This window comes from Juglans regia, chromosome 4, assembly GCF_001411555.2.
Source record: "Juglans regia cultivar Chandler chromosome 4, Walnut 2.0, whole genome shotgun sequence".
In the NCBI taxonomy this organism is placed as follows: Eukaryota; Viridiplantae; Streptophyta; class Magnoliopsida; order Fagales; family Juglandaceae; genus Juglans; species Juglans regia.
In genome coordinates, this window is record NC_049904.1 from 1,956,621 (window position 1) to 1,974,797 (window position 18,177).

The following is an 18,177-nucleotide window of genomic DNA, read 5'->3' on the forward strand; positions in this document are numbered from 1 at the left end:
ATTTAATTAGATCCTATTTCTACTGTGTCAATTACTCAATATCAACATTAACATGCAGTTTGATATGTACCATTAACATTAACGTGACCAAACTACTACTGTTTCAAAACTATATATGATATGATCATTTTGTACGTAGCTCCTAACTAGCTAATTAAATATTAAAATTGTCCGACACTCCGATCCATCGTTTTCCAAAATTTAATTTTTAGATTAAACTATGTCACGTAAATTATGTGCAATATAAAAACTTTTAATTAAATAGATTAAAATAAAAAAATTTCTTGCATTTTACAATTAGAACTACTGATTAATTAATATTTTTAGAATATAAGTTCAAACGTAACTTAAGGAGTGGTTTGGATTCAGACATGAGTTGAGATGTGTTGAGATGTGTTATGAATAGTAGAATAAAAGTTGAATTATTTATTATATTTTAAGTGAGAATTTGTGAAAGTTATTTTGAGATTTGAAAAAGTTAAATTGTTTATTATATTTTGAGTGAAAATTTGAGAAAGTTGTAATGAATTATTTATTATATTAAATTGTTTAATATTAATTTTTTTTAAACTTCACATAAAATTAAGACTTTGGCGTGCAACCTACGTACGATCGATCAAATAACGTGACTGAAGAGTTTGAATTATAGAAATAAACGCGGAAATTGTAAGAAAAAAAAACCTGCTGGCTAGCTAGTCAATTAATAATTAAAGTATTAAAATAGACGCTTATTATTATTTTTATTAAAAATAATATTTATGATTATAAAATATGTAAATATCTATAACTTTTTTAAAATAAGTAAATAAATATGATATTCACATAAAAGAAATTAATTTTTATAAATAATATATCTAACTCGTTTTCAAATTGATTGCGCTGTATTTATATATTTTATAATTATAGGTAGCATTATTTTTTTAATGTTAGATATTTTAAGCCTTTTAATTAAGAGTATTGCTACACAACCTCCACCACACTCCACACTCCACATTTTTTTAAATTTTTTAAATTTTTAATATTTTTTTTAAATTTTTTTTTGAGTTTATTCTTTTTAAATTATTTCAAATTTTTTATTCATTATTCATATAATAAATATTTAATAAAAGAAAAAAATAATAAAAATTAAAAATAATGTGGAGTGTGGAGTGTTAGGAGGTTGTGAATATTTTTTGTTTAATTAATGTCCTCAAGTGTGTGTGTATATATATATATACACGTCAGCAATATTCTTCATGCCACCGGCGGCTATCTAGCTAATATTGAATCGTCCAGTTTTGACTATACAAGGAGGGAAAAAAGAAGACGTTAATGTAGTTTCAAAGTAAACGTTTAACGTTTAATTTGGACCCAAGACCTGCTTGCAAATCAGCTTCGACAACATTACCCAGAAAGATCAATTTCCTCATAACCATCCTCTTGGGCTTTGTAGACACATATGTTTTTCTTCTTTAATGTTAACATCTTTGTTCTGACTACCATGAAAATTCTTTTGGCGGTATGTTTCTCCACGTGATTAGCTTGTTGCAGCTTGAAACTGTCACACAATGGTCAAGAAATTCACAAGAAAGATGTTTGATTACCAGATGTTCATCCTTAGCCGTGCCAAATCCCGATTCTTCTCTATCATCACGCTCGCTGTGTTGATCTTTATCATCTACACAGTCTGTATCGTCTCTGAGATGTCCCACAAGTCTGTTCATGCGTTTTATACTGATCATAAGAAAATTGAAGGGGAGCTAGGGACTCATGAAGGAGCTGATCAAGGAGCAATATTAAAATCAAGTACCATCAATCCCATAAAATTACGTTCCATTCAAGAAGAGGGTGATGATGATCGAGTTGACGATGATAAGGATCATTTTCCTGTTCCTCCCTTCAATGTCTCAGAACAGGAAAGGATTGAGTGGTTGCGGAAAAACATACCAAAGTTTGAGATTTTCAAGTCAAACAACTTCACTCGAAGGTTTCATGGTCGGGTCCTGGAGTTCTTCAACCGTGATAGCTGCGAGGCTCAGTTCTTCATGACATGGATTGCACCAGCAAAGTGGTTTGGAGAAAGAGAGTTCTTGGCTATGAAGAGCCTTTTCAAGGTCCACCCACGTGGGTGTTTGATGATTCTGTCAAGAAGCATGGACTCAGCACAAGGGCACATGATTCTGAAACCACTTCTCGACCGGGGGTTGAAAGTGAAAGCTGTGACACCGGACCTGGCATTTCTGTTCAAGGGGACCCCAGCTAAAACTTGGTTTGATGGGATTAGGAGTGGGAAAAAAGACCCTGGTGAGATCTCACTAGCTCAGAATCTATCTAATTTGTTGAGACTTGCAGTTTTGTTCAAGTATGGAGGTGTCTACTTGGACACCGATTTCATTGTTATAAAACCTTTTACTGGGTTGAAGAACTCAATTGGAGCACAGAGTATTGACGTGGAGTCTAGGAAATGGACAAGGTTGAATAATGCGATTTTGGTGTTTGATATGAATCATCCATTACTGCTCAAATTCATGGAGGAATTTGCATACACTTTTGATGGGAATAAATGGGGTCACAATGGTCCCTATTTGGTTTCCAGGGTGGTTGAGAGAGTAAGAATGAGACCTGGTTATAATTTCAGTGTCTTGCCCCCTATGGCCTTCTATCCTGCAGATTGGATTAGGATAAGAAGGTTTTTTCAAAAGCCAAAAAACCAGAATGATTTGAGATGGGTAAAAGCCAAGCTGCTTCAGCTAAGTGAGGAGACTTATGGAGTACACCTATGGAACAAGCAAACAAGCAGATTAACAATCGAACAGGGAAGCGTCCTTGGAAGATTAATCTCAGATCACTGTGTCATTTGCAACAAGGTAAATGGTTCCTAGTGAAAAGTTCTGTAAGTTTTTACTCTTCCTCAATAATTGTGAGATGGGAAATCAATAGGAGCGAGCATATTCTTTGCTGGCATGTATTTTTTTATTTTGTTTTGTTTATTCTTTGTGAAGTCCTTTTGACGTTTTTGTTGATGATTATTTGATAGTAAATATCTTATAGGAAAAACCCATTTGAGATTTCTTGTGTTGAAGTACATACAAATAGTCTGATTCGAGATTTCTTGTAAATCGATTTACCCGTTTAGATTCAGAAATGAGTTGAGATGGTTTGTGAATAGTAGTGAAATTCATGAGTTGAAATTTGTTAATAGTAATGAATAGTAGTGAGATGATATCAACTCATCTCCCAATCTAAACCGACAGTAAAATCCCATCCTCCCCTATTCTAACACACATATACACATGGATTTTTGTCTTACAAGTTGTTCAAAATTTGATTTACAAACCCTGCAGATCACTAATATCAGAAAATCCTACCACATATCAGAATCCTAAGCCGTCTCAATTTCAACCCGAATCTAAATCCTCTGCATCTCCAAAACCCAAATCCAGGCAATCTCTTAAATGACTTTTTTCTTCTCAATTTGCGGTTGCTATGTTTGACCTTCCTATTCCCAAAGCCAAATTCTTTATCCTTGAAGTTGCCTTCTGAAGCAAGCTTAGATTGAGCATCAGTTCCAGGATCATGGATGGCTCCAAACTGCTTGATGGATGCCCATGGATCAGGAGCTTCATAGTCTGAATCGCTGACCCACAAAGGTATAGGCTTTATTATAGGGGAGCCGCTGTACTCCTCAAAACACTTTGCCAAACTGGTATGCTCCATGTCAAATAATCTCCTCAAAGATGTGTTTCCTCCTTTCATCAAATCTAACAAGCTGCTACTTTTCCGGGATGAAGAGAACGAAGAACAAGAAGCTGAAGAAGACGAGGACGAAGAAGAAGAAGAAGATGATGACGAACTCCAATACAAAGATTTCTGGTGCTCCAAAATCCGCCTGATTCTTTCCTTTTGAGCGCCTCTGTCAATGAAAGGAGACGCCTCTTCATCCTTCTCTTCCGTTATCTCTGATATCGACATAGTCTAAAAGGATTTTGTTATACGTTTGAAATACATGAGCTGTTCAAGTAGCAGTCCTTTTTATGAATACGTAGCTGAACAACAGAGGAAGCGGTACCGGGAAGGAACTAGGACGGCTAAAACGATCCCCATAAAAAACTGTGAAAGCCGGCCAAGAGAGACATTTTCTTGCAACAAATCCTTTTCAGAAGAGTAATTTTCTCACTAAAAAAAGACTGATTATCCAAGGACTACACTGCAATTCTGAGAGACAAATGTTCCAAACTCTTGCACTATAATGTTTGAAAAGAATATATCTTAAATTAGTACCCCATAAATCGGATCCTTTACACCTTCTAAGAAAGTCAACAAATCACCCTACTATTTTATTTTTATGGGCAATATCAAAGTTATATTGAATAAAAGGAAAGTACAAAAATTCCAAGAGAAATACTCTAGTCACAAAGAGATTTCACAAAAGTAATCTCACAAACTGACGTGGCTTGATATGGTTCGTCAGATTATACAATTACTTTTATTGTAAAGTAGATCCGATGAAACTACATCAATTAAAACTATTAATACAAAGCAAAAAACAATAAAACACAAAATGGAAATGGTCAATTAAAATGGATGAGTCCCATATATGTTCCTTGGCATGGGGCCAAGAAATTGTCACCAAATGTGATTTTTCAATGAAATGAAGAGTTAAAACTTGTTTTGAGATATGCCTTGTAAAATTCCAATCGAAACAAATGATTTGGAATCCTTGTCTCACATTGTTGCATTTTCTGAATAGATTGGAGAGAGTAGATTCGAAGGGTAGTGGACATGCATGTAGATCGTTGAGGTGTTGTGGCCACTGATCTAAACGATCACGATCATAAATGGTTTGGGGTGTTCATGGAAATGAGTGTAGGTGGGATTTGAGAAGAGAGAAAGATGAGAACTAGTAAAAGATAAAGAGGTGGTCACCTATCTCTCTAATGGTGGTCCAATAAACCTTAAGCTTAGATGAGGACTGGGCCACCTCCCATGGGTGACTGGCCACCCTAGTTAGGTTGTGATTCTCACAGCTTCTTGCAAAACCACCTCGTGCGAGTAGTCAATCCATCTCACAAAGGGCATCCAGAGAGATCAGATGGTTGGTGGTGGTAGCAACTCAATATTTCTTCCTTCAAAATTTCAAATAGGTTATTATGATAGTATATCTTAGCATTTTCAAAAAATAAAAAAGACATTGATGTTTCATGCCGTTTAGATTCAGAAAGTATTTCATCTCATCTCATCTCATCATTACAATTTCTTCAAATTTTTACATAAAATATAATAAACAATTCAATATTTTCAAATATCAAAATAATAATAATAATAATAAATAATATTCTAATAATATTTTTTTCAACTTTTAATTTTTATTTTTTATCTAAAACATCCAATCTCATCTCTGAATCCAAATCAGCCATCAATCATTCATTAAAAGGGGTGTTAAAAAAAAAAAAAAAAAAGAGACATTGACAATTTGCTACTCTTCTTGAAAGTAGTTCCATGTTAAGCCAAATGTTTCAAAATCTTATAATTTTAAAAGATAAATGTTCTAATTGCTTAGTCGTGTTATCCAATCCTATATTAAATGACCATAAAGTTTGAAATAATTTCGAAAGTTCATATCCATAAATATAAAACTTCAAATTTTTACAACAATGTTAAGAAAAGATTTTACTGAATAAACTTGCTTTATTTCATTGATATATTGTGTAAAATATATAGTTGTACAAAGGAATGATATACATGGAAACAATATCATAAACGGCTATACAATTAATAACAAATATGTGGTAATCTTTCTAATAGCAAAACTGATGGGAATAGGCGAGAATCATGGGATCTATAATACTCCCCCTCAAGTTGGTGCATGAAGATCCGTAATGCCCAACTTGCGAGATAAATGATGAAATAGATCAGAACCCAAGGCTTTGGTGAAGATGTCGGCAATTTGCTCAGAAGAGGGAAGGTGAGCGGTGGTAAAGAGACCCGAACGCAGTTTGTCACGAACAGTGTGACAGTCAATTTCAATATGCTTTGTGCGCTCATGAAAAACTGGATTTTGAGCAATGTGAAGGGCAGACTGATTGTCACAATAGAGAATCATGGGGTCGGTGTGAGAGATGCCAAGGTCATGAAGAAGCTGCTGAAGCCAAACGAGTTCACATGTGGTGACGGCCATGGCGCGATATTCAGCTTCCGTAGAAGAGCGAGCAACCGTGGTTTGTTTCTTAGTACGCCAGGAAATGGGACTAGAACCAAGAGTGATGAAGAAACCAGTAGTGGAGCGGCGAGTGGTAGGACAACTAGCCCAATCAGAATCAGTATAAGCATGAACATGCAAATCATTGGAGGAAGGGAAAAAAAAGCCTTGACCCGGAGTGCCTTTAATGTAGCGAAGAACACGAATGGCAGCTGTCATGTGCGGAAGTCGGGGGGCATGCATAAATTGGCTGAGAATGTTCACTGCAAAAACAATATCAGGTCTGGTGATGGTGAGATAAATGAGTCGTCCAACTAATCGTCGGTAGGAGCCTGGATCAGGAAGAAGATCACCATCAGTGTCGCTGAGCTTCAAGTTTTGTTCCATAGGAAAGGAAGCAGGTCGCGAACCAAGAAGACCGCTATCGGCAAGGATGTCCAGGGCATATTTTCTTTGATTGAGAAAGATGCCTGAAGGGGATCGAGCAACTTCAAGGCCAAGGAAATATTTGAGAGGGCCAAGATCCTTGGTTTTGAAGTGCGTGGAAATAATAGATTTGAAATAGATAACCTGGCTCTGATACCATGTTAAGAAAAGATTTTACTGAATAAACTTGCTTTATTTCATTGATGTATTGTGTAAAATATATAGTTGTACAAATGAATGATATACATGGAAACAATATCATAAACGGCTATACAATTAATAACAAATATGTGGTAATCTTTCTAATAGCAAAACTGATGGGAATAGGCGAGAATCATGGGATCTGTAATAAACAATTTCATTCTTTCCTCTATAGTATTTCAAAATTTTTTTTTTTTTGCCCTTTATCTAATTTGTTAGTATAGTAATAGAAGAACCAAACATTTAGGATAGTCAAGTCCATGGATACATAATAATTGAAGGTATCTTTACGGAGAAGCTAAAATTAATGTTGTATAAGGTAATTAAGGAACGCGTGTTTGAATAGAAAATAGAAACAAAGATTTTTCTTACTCATTAAACACGCCAGAGACTTCCTAACCAGGACGACACCATCCGGAATGTTTTGAGAATGAGATTAGATGAGAATAATAATTAAATAATTTGAGTTAAATATTTATTAGATTTTTAAAATAAGAAAAAAAATTAAATAAAAATTATTATAAGGATAAAATATTGATAAAATATTATTTTAATTTAAAATTTAAAAAAGTTGAATTATTTTTTATGTTTTACTTCAAAGTTTAAAAAAATTATAATGATTAATTTAAAAAATTATAATGAGTAGTTTAAAAATATTTGTATTTAAATGATGTTTAAAAAAAAATGAGATAGATTAGATAAAAACTTTTCAATCAAGCCGAGACAATAGGGTTTCTTGAAAATATGTTTGAAAACTTTTTATTGGGATTTGAAAAGTTGGTGAGTTCCATTGAAAATATGTTTGAGAAGAACAGTTATTTTTTAGTTTTGTGAAGGTTTTTTTTGTTTTTCATTTGTTTCGAGAATTAAAGTAAGATGTTTTGATGAAAGATTATTCTTGACATTGTTTTGATGCAAAGATGTTTGGATTCAAAGACCCTTAACTTTAAAAATACCTTAGATTTTGGTGTTGAGGTTTGTAGTTGTATCTCTTGGTCACATGTCTTTGCAGAAACCTTAATAAGGAACATATTTAGGTAGATTGGACAAAGTCGCAAATTCGGTGTCGCCTACCCCCGCATAATCCATGACATTATTACAGCTTTGCTACTTAACGTCATCTCAGACACTAAGGGTAGGTTTGGGGGTAAGATTAGATATAAAATTCTCATCTCATCTCATTATTATACATTTTTTAAATCTCTATACAAAATATAATAAACAATTCAATTTTTTTAAATCCAAATTCACAATTTTCAAATTCTAAAACAATAATAATATTAAAACATAATATTTAAACTCTAAAACAAAATACAAAATTCTCATCTTACTTTTCAAACCTGTCATAATGGTTTAAAATCTAAATACTGCGACCACTTAGTACTTTTTTTTTTAATAAGTAAACAATTACATTGATATAAATAGGCATAATCCAAGTATATGAGATGCTATACAAAAAGTCACACCTATTTAGAGAGAAGCAATAGAAATAAGAAAGTCATGAATATCGAGGCGACAAAATCTACATCTATAGTCCAACCAAAAAGAATGCTAATAAAGAAAAAGTGTGACCACCTACGTATTGTTGTGAAACTAAAGAAAAGTAACAAGATAATTAAAAGACTTTAAATTTTTCGAGAACTAAATATTATTTCTCTCAATTTCTTTATTATTTCTCTTACAAATGCTCTTCAAAAAACCATTTATAGGCATAGAGGATACATGATATTAAATGAGTACATAAACTTAGAGAATAACAATACATGAATCAAAGGGATACATGAACATGGAAAATAGAGATATATGAATATGAGAGAATTCTAATAGTCATCCATCAAATATATTCCATGTATTTACAACACGTACCTTATTCTTGAAATGCATCGTTTGTTCCCTCAACCCAAAATAATTCTCTTTTTTTTTTTTAAAAAAAAATAAATAAATAAAATAGACATTTTCCCTTCAATTGGTTTCTTCCACAGTTCCTATTCCCCCTCAAAATTTTCAAGGCGACTATCCTTGGTTGTAGGCTGAAAATAACAATCTTGCCCTTCTTATTTTCTTTTCTGAATGAGTTCTTTCAAGTTCTGAGGTTTCAAAGTCTTTGTTGAACCGCAATTTTCCTTTTCTGTTCCAGAAGAATTGCGACTTCTTTGTTTCAGAACAAGTGATCTTAATACCAAAATATTCGTTTCTGAATTTGTTCTATAATTGACAACTTGAGAAAGGTCAACGATTCTTACAAGCATTGTAACGGAGAATCGTCACCTCTCACTAATATATCAGCCTATTCACTTGGGGAAACTCTTTCTTAAGATATAAGAGCCTCATTAAATATGTTGTAGTATGTGACTGATATCGAGTAGAACATGCATACGGAGAAAGCAGACTGATGTCAGAAGTGAAGCGGAGTGGAGTGAGGAGAGCGTAGTGTACAGAGTATTATTAGAATTTTTTAATACCTCCGTACGGCTAGGGTTAATATAAATACAGACCAAGTGTTCCTGTCCAGGTTGGGGAAAAAGTAGCAAAGATAGGATTGACTCTCAATTATCAGAAGCAAGCGACCAACCAACAAAGCAAAATTATATGCTAAATGTGAGGATGAATCTACCCAAACACAAAAACCCTCGCCGGAGGGACACGTTCGCAAAGCTGCTGACATGCACTCCACACCAAAACCAACAAAACTTGTTTGTAGCCATGACACTGATTGACAGTTCTAGACCCAACAACAATACATTACAAACTTCAATGGCTAAAACTACTCTCTGCCCTCTGATATGGGTAAAGTTAAGCCCCCAAAGAAGGTATGATTTAGAAGATCATCATTGCACAAGATTCAAGTTGTCTCCTTGCTTCCCAGTTAACATCAAACACCAGCAAGTTGCATCACAGAATAGCCAGCATGTTAAGTGGAAATAGAATGCCAAGAGTGAAAGACTAATGTAACATTATTGGACAAAGTAGTATCCTAATCCCAGCATGTTCTAGAAAAAATCCATAGATTAGTAGCAGTTTGGAGATGAAGGAAGCGAATTTGTGAATCATACAATCAACAGTGACAATAGAAAGAACAATTTCAGAAGATTTCGAGGTTCAGAAACAACTTAAACATAGGAGTAAAGTAACATTATCAGCCATTGTTAGAACTCATCGATTTCAATCTTGACGATTTCATCGTTCTCGAACCGATCTTTCTTGGGTGGAGACGGAGGAACCGGTACCCTTGGTGGTCCTCTCCCTTTATTCTTGCCATGTGGCCTCGCCTGATTACAGTTTCAACAAAAAGAAAAAAAAAATTTGAAATCAAGTTTTTTTAAAAGCTACAAAATTCAAAGCAGAATAGTAGGATTAAACAATGATTAGTAAAGAGGCATACGTTGCCAAAGGAGTGATTGAAACGTTTTCCTCTGGCCGTTTTCTTATCGCCTCTTCCGCAGTAAACTAAACGGGTAGAAAGAAAACATTAGGGAAAGGTCGAGAAAGAGGGAGAGAGAGAGATTGATAATTGGTTACCTGAAAAGCCAGGAGGAGGAGGAGGAAATATAGCCGAAATTGAGCGAGAAGTAGCCGAAGAGGAGGAGAGCGGTACGCCTAGGGCTTCGGATTTCGAGAAAGAAGTTCGAGACGAGAGAATGAGTGAATGGGTAAAACTAGGAGCAGCTCCGAGTACGAGAGACGCCATGGCTGAGAACCAGAGAGAGAGAGAGAAGGGGGGGGATAAGGTTGGTTCTGTGGGCGCTTCTTAGCTCCTGGGACTGCTGTAAAATGAAGTATTGTCTTGCACTGGGCTTGTGCTCGTCATGGCCCAATACACATAGGCCTAGCTTATGAATTTTGATTCTATCCATTTATCCAGTAGATCAAGATCCAGTCCTTGTCCTTGTGTACTTATTCAAAGAAAAAAAATGTTATTTATATTTATATTTTTTAATTTTTAGAACAATTTTTACTTATCTATTAATCATTTACATTACCCTAAAAAATACTATTTATTAAAGTCTCGTTTGTTTTTTAGATGAGTTGAGATTAAAGTTAAAAATTGAATATAATATTATTAGAATATATTTTTTTAATATTATTTTTATTTTGAGATTTAAAAATTTGAAATTGTTTATTTTATTTTATGAAAATTTATAAAATTATAATGATTAGATTAAATGAGATGAGTTGAGTTGAAATGAGTTATGAAAACAAACGAGACTTTAATAAATATTTCTTATTTATTATTTGGGTACCAAGAGTACTCGATCACTATTATTTTTTATTTTATTATTATTTTTTTACTTACTTATTATTATTATTTATTACTCATTACTACTATTTAATATTTAATATTTTATTATTAATATTTTTTATTATTTATAAATATTTATAAATGTTTTTACTAACAAAATATAGACAGAAAGAAACTAATGGCTCGGATAAAGAAGACCAGCCCTGTCCAAAGAATGTCCCCAAAAGTTGTTTCAGAAAGTCAGCAAAGGGGGAGAGAAAAAAGCATTGTTCCCAACAGCCCTGAAACTTTAGATAAGCCCAATATAATGGAACTCGAGGAGTCCACAAGAACATGGAAAATTATACCTGACTCTCTCGTGGATTTTTATTTTTATTTATTTTTACTTATTAGTTAATTAATAAATCTATATATTTATCTATTTTTTTACAAATATTTTAAAATATTTAAAAAAATATTTGAAATAAAAAAAAGAAAAAAAAAGTACAAATACAATATAGGGCACGTCAAGCAACGTACACACTGAAAGACATAATAGCAGTGTCCTAAGAATATTATTACAACTTACAGTGTTTGGATTTAATAGTTGAGAAATGATATTTGCAATCATCGAGTACGCAAACTTTACGCAATCGCTTTGAAAAAAATGAGTAAATAACTCAAATAAAAAGAAAATTAATTTTTTTAATAGTAGATCCTGATTTTTTTCAATGCAATTGTGCGATACTTGCACACTTTACGACTATATATAGCATTACTCTTTTAGTATATAAATTTTGAATTTTTTTGTTAATATATTTAGATAATTTATTTACATATGACGAATATGTTTATAAAAAGATTCAAGAAAAATGCTTAGTATTACGAAAAAGTTTCTCTAATCCTTTTAAATACTTAAATGAAAAATAACATTTTTCTTTCTGCTCAAAAACATAATCTCTTCATAAAGTTGAAGATTGGCCCATGAGAAACAAAGGAAACCACGGTCAAACTTTGGAAACGGCTATTCAAATAAGTCCATTTCCAGCCCTTCTTTTAACACATGATCAATCAAAGAAAATTGAGACCGGAAAATTAAGGGCTAGTTTGGATATTGTGATGATACGAGATAATATAAGATGATTTTAGATAAATTAAATAAAATATTATTTTTTAATATTATTATTATTTTGAGACTTGAAAATATTAAATTGTTTATTAATTTTATATGAAAATTTAAAAAAATTGTGCCTGACTGTCTCAAGTTTTTAAATTTTTTTTTTCCTTTTTTTTAATTGACAGAAGTAATCATACTGGAATTTATTAATTTTTGTTTTTTTTTAATTGACCGTTGTAAATTGTAATTATAGCGAAGTTTCTATTGGGATACCTTAGCCGTCTTCAGCCCTCAACAAAATATATGGATAGATTGGAAAAAGCAAAGCCACGTAGACAACAAAAAACCAAAAAGACTGAACTGGCCCATACCATTGCGATATTTGTAAGATGGGAAACATAGGCATTTTATAATATATTCCAACAGTTAAAAAGGGCAACAAAGAGATAAGAAGCAAAAGAAACAAACAAAAAATACACCTTAACACATATATATATATATATATAATATGATTTAATTAATCTATGCTTTGATAGCAAGAGGATCATCACACTTTTACAAACTAATTTAAGAATATATATATATATATAAAAGGAAAATCCAGCACACATCACCACATGTAGGGGAAATATTACTACTTCCCCTTGTATGATACAAAAAAAGGAGAGAGAGAGGGAGAGAGATGATCTGAGTAAGCTCAGTGGTGAGAGGCTGGTGCCGGTGGTGGAGGCTTGCACTGATAGCATTTGGCAAAGAGGCCAAAAGTGTCAACTTGCCTGACAAAGTTGGTGACACTGGCCCATCCACCAAAGCCAAAACCAATCACCAGAACCCACACCACCACAAATGTATTGAGCACATACATTCCAGTCCAGCAAGGTAAAAATAAGGGAGGCTTCTCTGCAGCATTCTGCACAATTAACAGTGAAATATCAACAAAGATAATCTCAACTTCAATCAAACTATTCAAAGACCCCACTGGACTTTCCTCAAAGACAGATAGATCTTGACAGAAAAAGAAGACCCCAGATGAGATTATTCTACCATCAAACTAATTTAAGAGGTTGGTCATGACTTTCTTTGACAGATTGATTATGGAGGCTATGGTCCAAACTGAATTATTGAAAACAAGTTAGTCAAGTCAGCCAGCTCATCTTTAGATAATAAATATATATATATATATATACACATATATAGTACAATACTCCGACTACAGCTTATAACTAAAACGAAAGCGACACTCCACCTATTTCATGTCTTTCTAGTAATATATCCAAATCAGAGCAATAAATGCTTTTGTACACAGGCTGCACACTCTTGCAACCATGGAATGTGGGAATGCCCATCAAATAGGGTGCTCATCAGAGATGACAATTTGTGTTCATGAGAACATGTTTTGTGTCATATCCAACTCTATATAATTATATATTAGTAATGAAATGATGTCAATTTAAAGCCATTTTCAGATAAGACTGGCCAGTGGAGAAGGTGTAAAAAGTGAGTGAAAGTTTAAAGAAATCAAAGATATGGTAAAAAGATGTTTTATTTATACCTGTCGAGCAGAGGCTTTTCTGTAGGTGAGCATATGGGCTAAAGCAGGAATAATGTAGACGGTGAAGCTGACCAAAAGAGCCCCAACAGCAGAGTTAATAGGTCCAAAGAATGGGAATATTATTGCCAAGAACCATATGGGTATAACCACTGGTAGCCTTGCTAGTGCCCTTAAACAAACGCTTTTTGTATCGTGCATCCCTATCACCTTCTCCCACACAAAGTACAGCGGCGTACATGCGAATCCAAATGTTATAAACTGCACCCGTTTCATTAAAAAAAAAAAAACAAAAAATATTGGAGAATGTCAGATTCTGGTCAATCTCAATATATATTTTATAAGTCGTATGGTTAAGTAATAGAACCTGGTGGATAAGCATCAAGATAACAGCAGCATCACGGAAGCCAGATGGGGGGAGGAGAGAGAAGGCATTGGAATGATTGAGGAGCTGATCTCCAAAAGCCCAATAAACCGCAGACGCTGAGGGAATGGTTAGTGTGAAAACATATAGAGTTGCTATCAGGTATATGTACTTGAATTTCTGGGGCTTCCACATGGCGTGCATGATTTCCCTGAAACATTTATTTCCCTCAGAATCAGTTTTGGCTCTCGTAAGTCTAGGATGGCTTAGTAATAATCATCAGCGTTAATCCCCAAAACAGCTATTAAATGCTCATGTGAAAACTTGGGAACACTTGTTAAGACTCTAATGGCTACATTTGAAATATTTGTTATACAATGACACGGCAGTTCTTTTACGGGTAAGATCACTGATATTGACTTAGTCAAATCTCAGTTCATCTTAAAATTTTGTAAAAATAGAGATGAAATTATCTGCGTTGAAATTATCTTTAACTATGAACTAGAATATTTTCAAGTGTTTCTTTATATTTAAAGGTGTACTATTCATCTTTAAAAATAATATTTTATTTTAAAATATCAAACCTAACTATTTTAATATTTCTCACGTTTTATTCTAAAATGTGTTTGTTATACAATAATTTTAAGTAATATTTAGCAATTATTAATTAAACATATGGTTAGCGTAAGAATTGTTTTAAATAATATTATTAAAAAATTAATATTATATTATTATTTTGACTAATCTAATATGAAATTATGACTTGAATGATTTTGAATTTATAAAAAATATGTACTTTTATTTAAATTTTAGAGATAATTTTAATGAAACTAATGCTAATGTTCTATAGACAAAAAGATCTCAAACTCATCTCATCTACTCATTATAATTTTATCAAATTATCACATAAAATATAATAAATAATTTAATTTTTTTAAATTTTAAAATAATAACAATATTAAAAAAAAATATTCTAACAATATTTTATTTAACTTTCAACTCAATTAATTTCATGTCGACCCATTATCCAATCTGACCTAACTTAGGAATATAGTTTACTTTTTGTTAAAAACTACAATGCATTTGGTTAAACTAGAAAGGAAGACATTTTACAGCGCATTTTGCCTAAAGAAAAGGAGCGAGGGGGTAATGTTTCCGGGAAAAGAAAAGTAGATTGCATGATTTTTGTAATATATAAATATATGTCTCGCTCTCGCCAACAGCGAGATGGCCGGCAAAAGCTGCAGACAGAAGCCGTGTAGAAACAAGTAAAAGAAGAGTAAAGAGGATAATATGACGGGAAAACTATGGGCTTACACAGTGACAGCATGGCCTCCGAACGTGTAGAGTATGTTGGTGGCTCCGGTGAAGTATAGCACTAGTTTTTTTGGAGCGGAATGTTCCACATTCTCTACCTGCAAAAACCTTAGATTTATGTTCCTGAAAGACGGTCGAAAGGGCTGAGACATAAGGGTACATAGGTTTTATATATTTACCTGCCCATGAACAAAAGCAGCTATGGTCATGTACCAAGCTGTATAGGTGGTCATTCCAAGGCCGAGAAAAGACCAAATCCGGTAGTTATGAAATGAAGGTATGAACACTGTAGTAGCACAGCAAGCACCAAAAATATAGGTCCAAGTCCGTTTGTCCAACTTATCGTTGATGTAGTATATGTTACTGTGCTCATCAGGAAGAAACAAATATTAGTTTATATCCAACAAAACCCAGATCAGATTCTAACCGAAAGAGCGAGAGAAAAAATTGACTAAAGATCATACCTTGCACAGGCTATAAGCTGTATCACAGAGCCGAATACAAGGAAAGTGCAGTTGAAAGCAAGCCCCACAGCTTTCCAGTAAGGACCCAGTAGGCCATCAAGCACTTCAAACCACTGCAATCGAAAGCAGTGTGCTTTTTTTAAGTATATAGTTGGACTAAAGGGTTTGGCTACAGTAATCTGAATTTTTATTTCTTCCCCTAGCTAGCTGTTTCTAGTTGATTAGGAATAAGTGGTGCTGATGCTTCTGAGAAGCAAAACCAACCTGTATCACATGGTTCTTGAAGCTGACATTTTCTTTCTCCTTCCGGCTTCTGTACTCTATATAGAGTACGCTAATCAGATAAGCCGTCCAGCTTCCCATGATTCCATAGAATAACTGAAGCAAGATCCCCGATAGCATACCCAGTTGAGAGAACGAGTAAGGTAGCGTTAAGAGGACTTGAGCAACCTGCACACAAATTTAGTTATCCGTTTAAAACAAGTATCAGAATTTATTTCATGTTAAAAATCAGTGCTCTCTAAAGTTTTTCGTAATCTTTTTTCGCTGATGCGTTTACTTGGTTGGATGCGCAACTGAACCAGGCGTCCCAGACGGAGCCACCGTGCCAGAGCATGCTCTTGACGCTAAACAAGGAATGCTCTTCTGCAACCTCTTCATCTTTTCCCTCCTGCTCTGTCTCACTAATGTTGGGGACTATGGCTTCCTCTGCTTGCCTCTGAGGCAACATTGTCTCCGTTTTTCTCCCAAGGCAACGTCGAAATCCCGATAGATCTGAAACATATAAAAGACGGTAAATGAGACAAATATCTACAATCTAACGCAGCCCCCGAAAATGAAAGCCAATAAGACCCCAGATCCAAACTATCAGAAAAACTCCTTCCGCACTTAAAACAAGGAAAAAACATTATCTTCCACACAGTCCAAAACAGATGAAGGGAAAAAAAATAAATAAAGCGAACGAAACTTGAAAATTAGCAAAGGAGCAGAGTCGTAACATGTTTCTCACGAACAAGACTGCAGAGAGAAAACCAAAAAGGAAACGCAAACTCAGTAGCACTATCAACTTCCTTCCTCGAGAGGTCTCTTTCTCTAAAGGATTAAGTAACCACAGATCTGTGCTCCACACAAAATGACAGTATTATCACCTTTTGGCCTTGCTTTCAGAATGACAAAATTAGTGGCTTCAGAGAAAGAGCGAGTGGAGGTTGGTGGTACGGTTGAAGGAAGGGCAATAAGAATTCTTCATCCCAAGATTTCGCAGCGGGAGAGAGAGCCTTAAATGAGTCGAAATAATGGGGGCAAAATCTGGGTCTCTCCGCGTTCCTTCAATTAGAAATTTAGAACCGAACTCAGCTCAGTAAAAGCTCCGCTTTCAATGCGCCACCAAATTGTACAGAGAAATGGCAGTGCGGAACCCCGAAAGACGGCGAGACCTCAAAAGCAGAAAAAATCTCTGCAGCTGTTTCGAAGGTGTTTGCGGATGATGAAGAAAGAGACCCTTTTTTATTCTATTCAAAGTTCACACCCATCTCTCTCTCTATATGTATAAACAATACCAAAAATACAATAAATTGTTTGCCTTTTCTTCTCCTCTGTAATTCTCTCTCTCCCCCTCCCTTAAAAAGAGAAAAAGGAAAAGGTTAGAGAGACGAATTCCCTGAATTCCAAATTCCGATTCGAGTGTGCTAGTCTCCGTTGGGTGAGAAAGCAGTTGAGTAGAGTAGAGCAAAGTGAGTGGGACGTTGTTCTCATCAGCGAGGACCCAATAATGCCACGGACATCCTTTTTATAGCCTCCAGAAACCCGTTCAACGTTTAATGTTGCTGTCGACGTTGAAGTTATCTATTAATAATAGTGTTTTATAGATTCCTTAAGATGGGTTTGAACTATGTATGAAGATAAGTTAAAGAGGAGTTTAATTTTTTATGAAAATTAAAAAATTGGTGAATTTTATTAATAATTAATTTGAGATGGATTAAAATTCAAACATATCTTATATATACTCCCAATAAAAATTCTATTTTTTATTTCTACTGTTTTACCTTAAAGGATTCTAAACTTAAAATAACAGTAATATTAGATTGAATTATAAGGTATAAAAGTTCTATAAACGAAAAAAATGAAACTTATCATTAAAAATTTAGTTTTTTTTTTTTTTCTTATCTTATCCTTCAAAATATATTACCAAAGTTCATTTTTTTCTATTTTACATATTGATTTTTATAATAGATTATACATTAACTTATCTATTTTTTCTCTATATCATTTAAATATTTTTTTAAATATTTTCTTATTCATTTCAAATACTTCTTCTAACTACCAATGAATTTGCAAAGGAG

The 18,177-nt window shown here is 33.8% G+C and overlaps 4 protein-coding genes across 6 annotated transcripts; 1 reads left to right on the forward strand and 3 right to left on the reverse strand.

The window, feature by feature from the left end:
- Window positions 1-1,262: 1,262 nt before the first annotated feature.
- On the forward strand, window positions 1,263-4,200 carry LOC108995110 (lactosylceramide 4-alpha-galactosyltransferase-like). 2 transcript variants are annotated; one of them, XR_004801318.1, is made up of 3 exons: window positions 1,263-2,846; window positions 3,324-3,685; window positions 3,771-4,200. XR_004801318.1 is itself a non-coding variant. In XM_018970611.2 (2 exons), the coding sequence occupies exons 1-2, from the start codon at window positions 1,548-1,550 to the stop codon at window positions 3,363-3,365; spliced, it is 1,341 nt and encodes a 446-aa protein (XP_018826156.2). In that variant the 5' UTR covers window positions 1,263-1,547; the 3' UTR covers window positions 3,366-4,013. The 2 variants fall into 2 exon arrangements, 1 of the variants encoding a protein (XP_018826156.2); XM_018970611.2 differs by having other exon boundaries at window positions 3,324-4,013.
- Window positions 4,171-8,689, reverse strand: LOC108995129 (uncharacterized mitochondrial protein AtMg00810-like). Its single transcript, XM_018970632.2, has 3 exons — window positions 8,672-8,689; window positions 5,899-6,754; window positions 4,171-4,223 (listed from the first exon to the last, which is right to left on the reverse strand). Exons 1-3 carry the CDS (start codon window positions 8,687-8,689, stop codon window positions 4,171-4,173), a joined length of 927 nt encoding a protein of 308 aa, XP_018826177.2.
- Window positions 8,690-9,716: 1,027 nt separating this feature from the next.
- Window positions 9,717-10,565, reverse strand: LOC108995095 (30S ribosomal protein S31, chloroplastic). Its single transcript, XM_018970597.2, has 3 exons — window positions 10,325-10,565; window positions 10,188-10,252; window positions 9,717-10,074 (listed from the first exon to the last, which is right to left on the reverse strand). Exons 1-3 carry the CDS (start codon window positions 10,491-10,493, stop codon window positions 9,952-9,954), a joined length of 357 nt encoding a protein of 118 aa, XP_018826142.2. The 5' UTR covers window positions 10,494-10,565; the 3' UTR covers window positions 9,717-9,951.
- Window positions 10,566-12,615: 2,050 nt separating this feature from the next.
- Window positions 12,616-17,601, reverse strand: LOC108995181 (auxin transporter-like protein 2). 2 transcript variants are annotated; one of them, XM_018970688.2, is made up of 9 exons: window positions 16,984-17,601; window positions 16,395-16,609; window positions 16,100-16,285; window positions 15,836-15,948; window positions 15,551-15,734; window positions 15,372-15,469; window positions 14,058-14,265; window positions 13,694-13,951; window positions 12,616-13,051 (listed from the first exon to the last, which is right to left on the reverse strand). In XM_018970688.2, exons 2-9 carry the CDS (start codon window positions 16,563-16,565, stop codon window positions 12,839-12,841), a joined length of 1,431 nt encoding a protein of 476 aa, XP_018826233.1. In that variant the 5' UTR covers window positions 16,566-16,609; window positions 16,984-17,601; the 3' UTR covers window positions 12,616-12,838. The 2 variants fall into 2 exon arrangements, with proteins under 2 accessions (XP_018826233.1, XP_018826232.1); XM_018970687.2 differs by having other exon boundaries at window positions 16,834-17,601.
- Between the last annotated feature and the right edge of the window lie 576 nt (window positions 17,602-18,177).

What these genes read in the sequence shown, in the direction of transcription:
- LOC108995110 (XM_018970611.2), top strand. Translation starts at nt 1,548, where the DNA reads ATGGTCAAGAAATTCACAAGAAAGATGTTTGATTACCAGATGTTCATC. An exon ending in ACTGTGTCATTTGCAACAAG is followed by an intron (nt 2,847 to 3,323) that starts GTAAATGGTTCC and finishes CAAACCCTGCAG; the next exon opens with ATCACTAATATCAGAAAATC.
- LOC108995129 (XM_018970632.2), bottom strand. An exon ending in CATCTTCACCAAAGCCTTGG is followed by an intron (nt 4,224 to 5,898) that starts GTTCTGATCTAT and finishes CAAACATTATAG; the next exon opens with TGCAAGAGTTTGGAACATTT.
- LOC108995095 (XM_018970597.2), bottom strand. Translation starts at nt 10,493, where the DNA reads ATGGCGTCTCTCGTACTCGGAGCTGCTCCTAGTTTTACCCATTCACTC. An exon ending in TCCTCCTCCTGGCTTTTCAG is followed by an intron (nt 10,253 to 10,324) that starts GTAACCAATTAT and finishes CTACCCGTTTAG; the next exon opens with TTTACTGCGGAAGAGGCGAT. An exon ending in TCAATCACTCCTTTGGCAAC is followed by an intron (nt 10,075 to 10,187) that starts GTATGCCTCTTT and finishes AACTGTAATCAG; the next exon opens with GCGAGGCCACATGGCAAGAA.
- LOC108995181 (XM_018970688.2), bottom strand. Translation starts at nt 16,565, where the DNA reads ATGTTGCCTCAGAGGCAAGCAGAGGAAGCCATAGTCCCCAACATTAGT. An exon ending in TCAGTTGCGCATCCAACCAA is followed by an intron (nt 16,286 to 16,394) that starts GTAAACGCATCA and finishes ATTTGTGTGCAG; the next exon opens with GTTGCTCAAGTCCTCTTAAC. An exon ending in TCAAGAACCATGTGATACAG is followed by an intron (nt 15,949 to 16,099) that starts GTTGGTTTTGCT and finishes TTTCGATTGCAG; the next exon opens with TGGTTTGAAGTGCTTGATGG.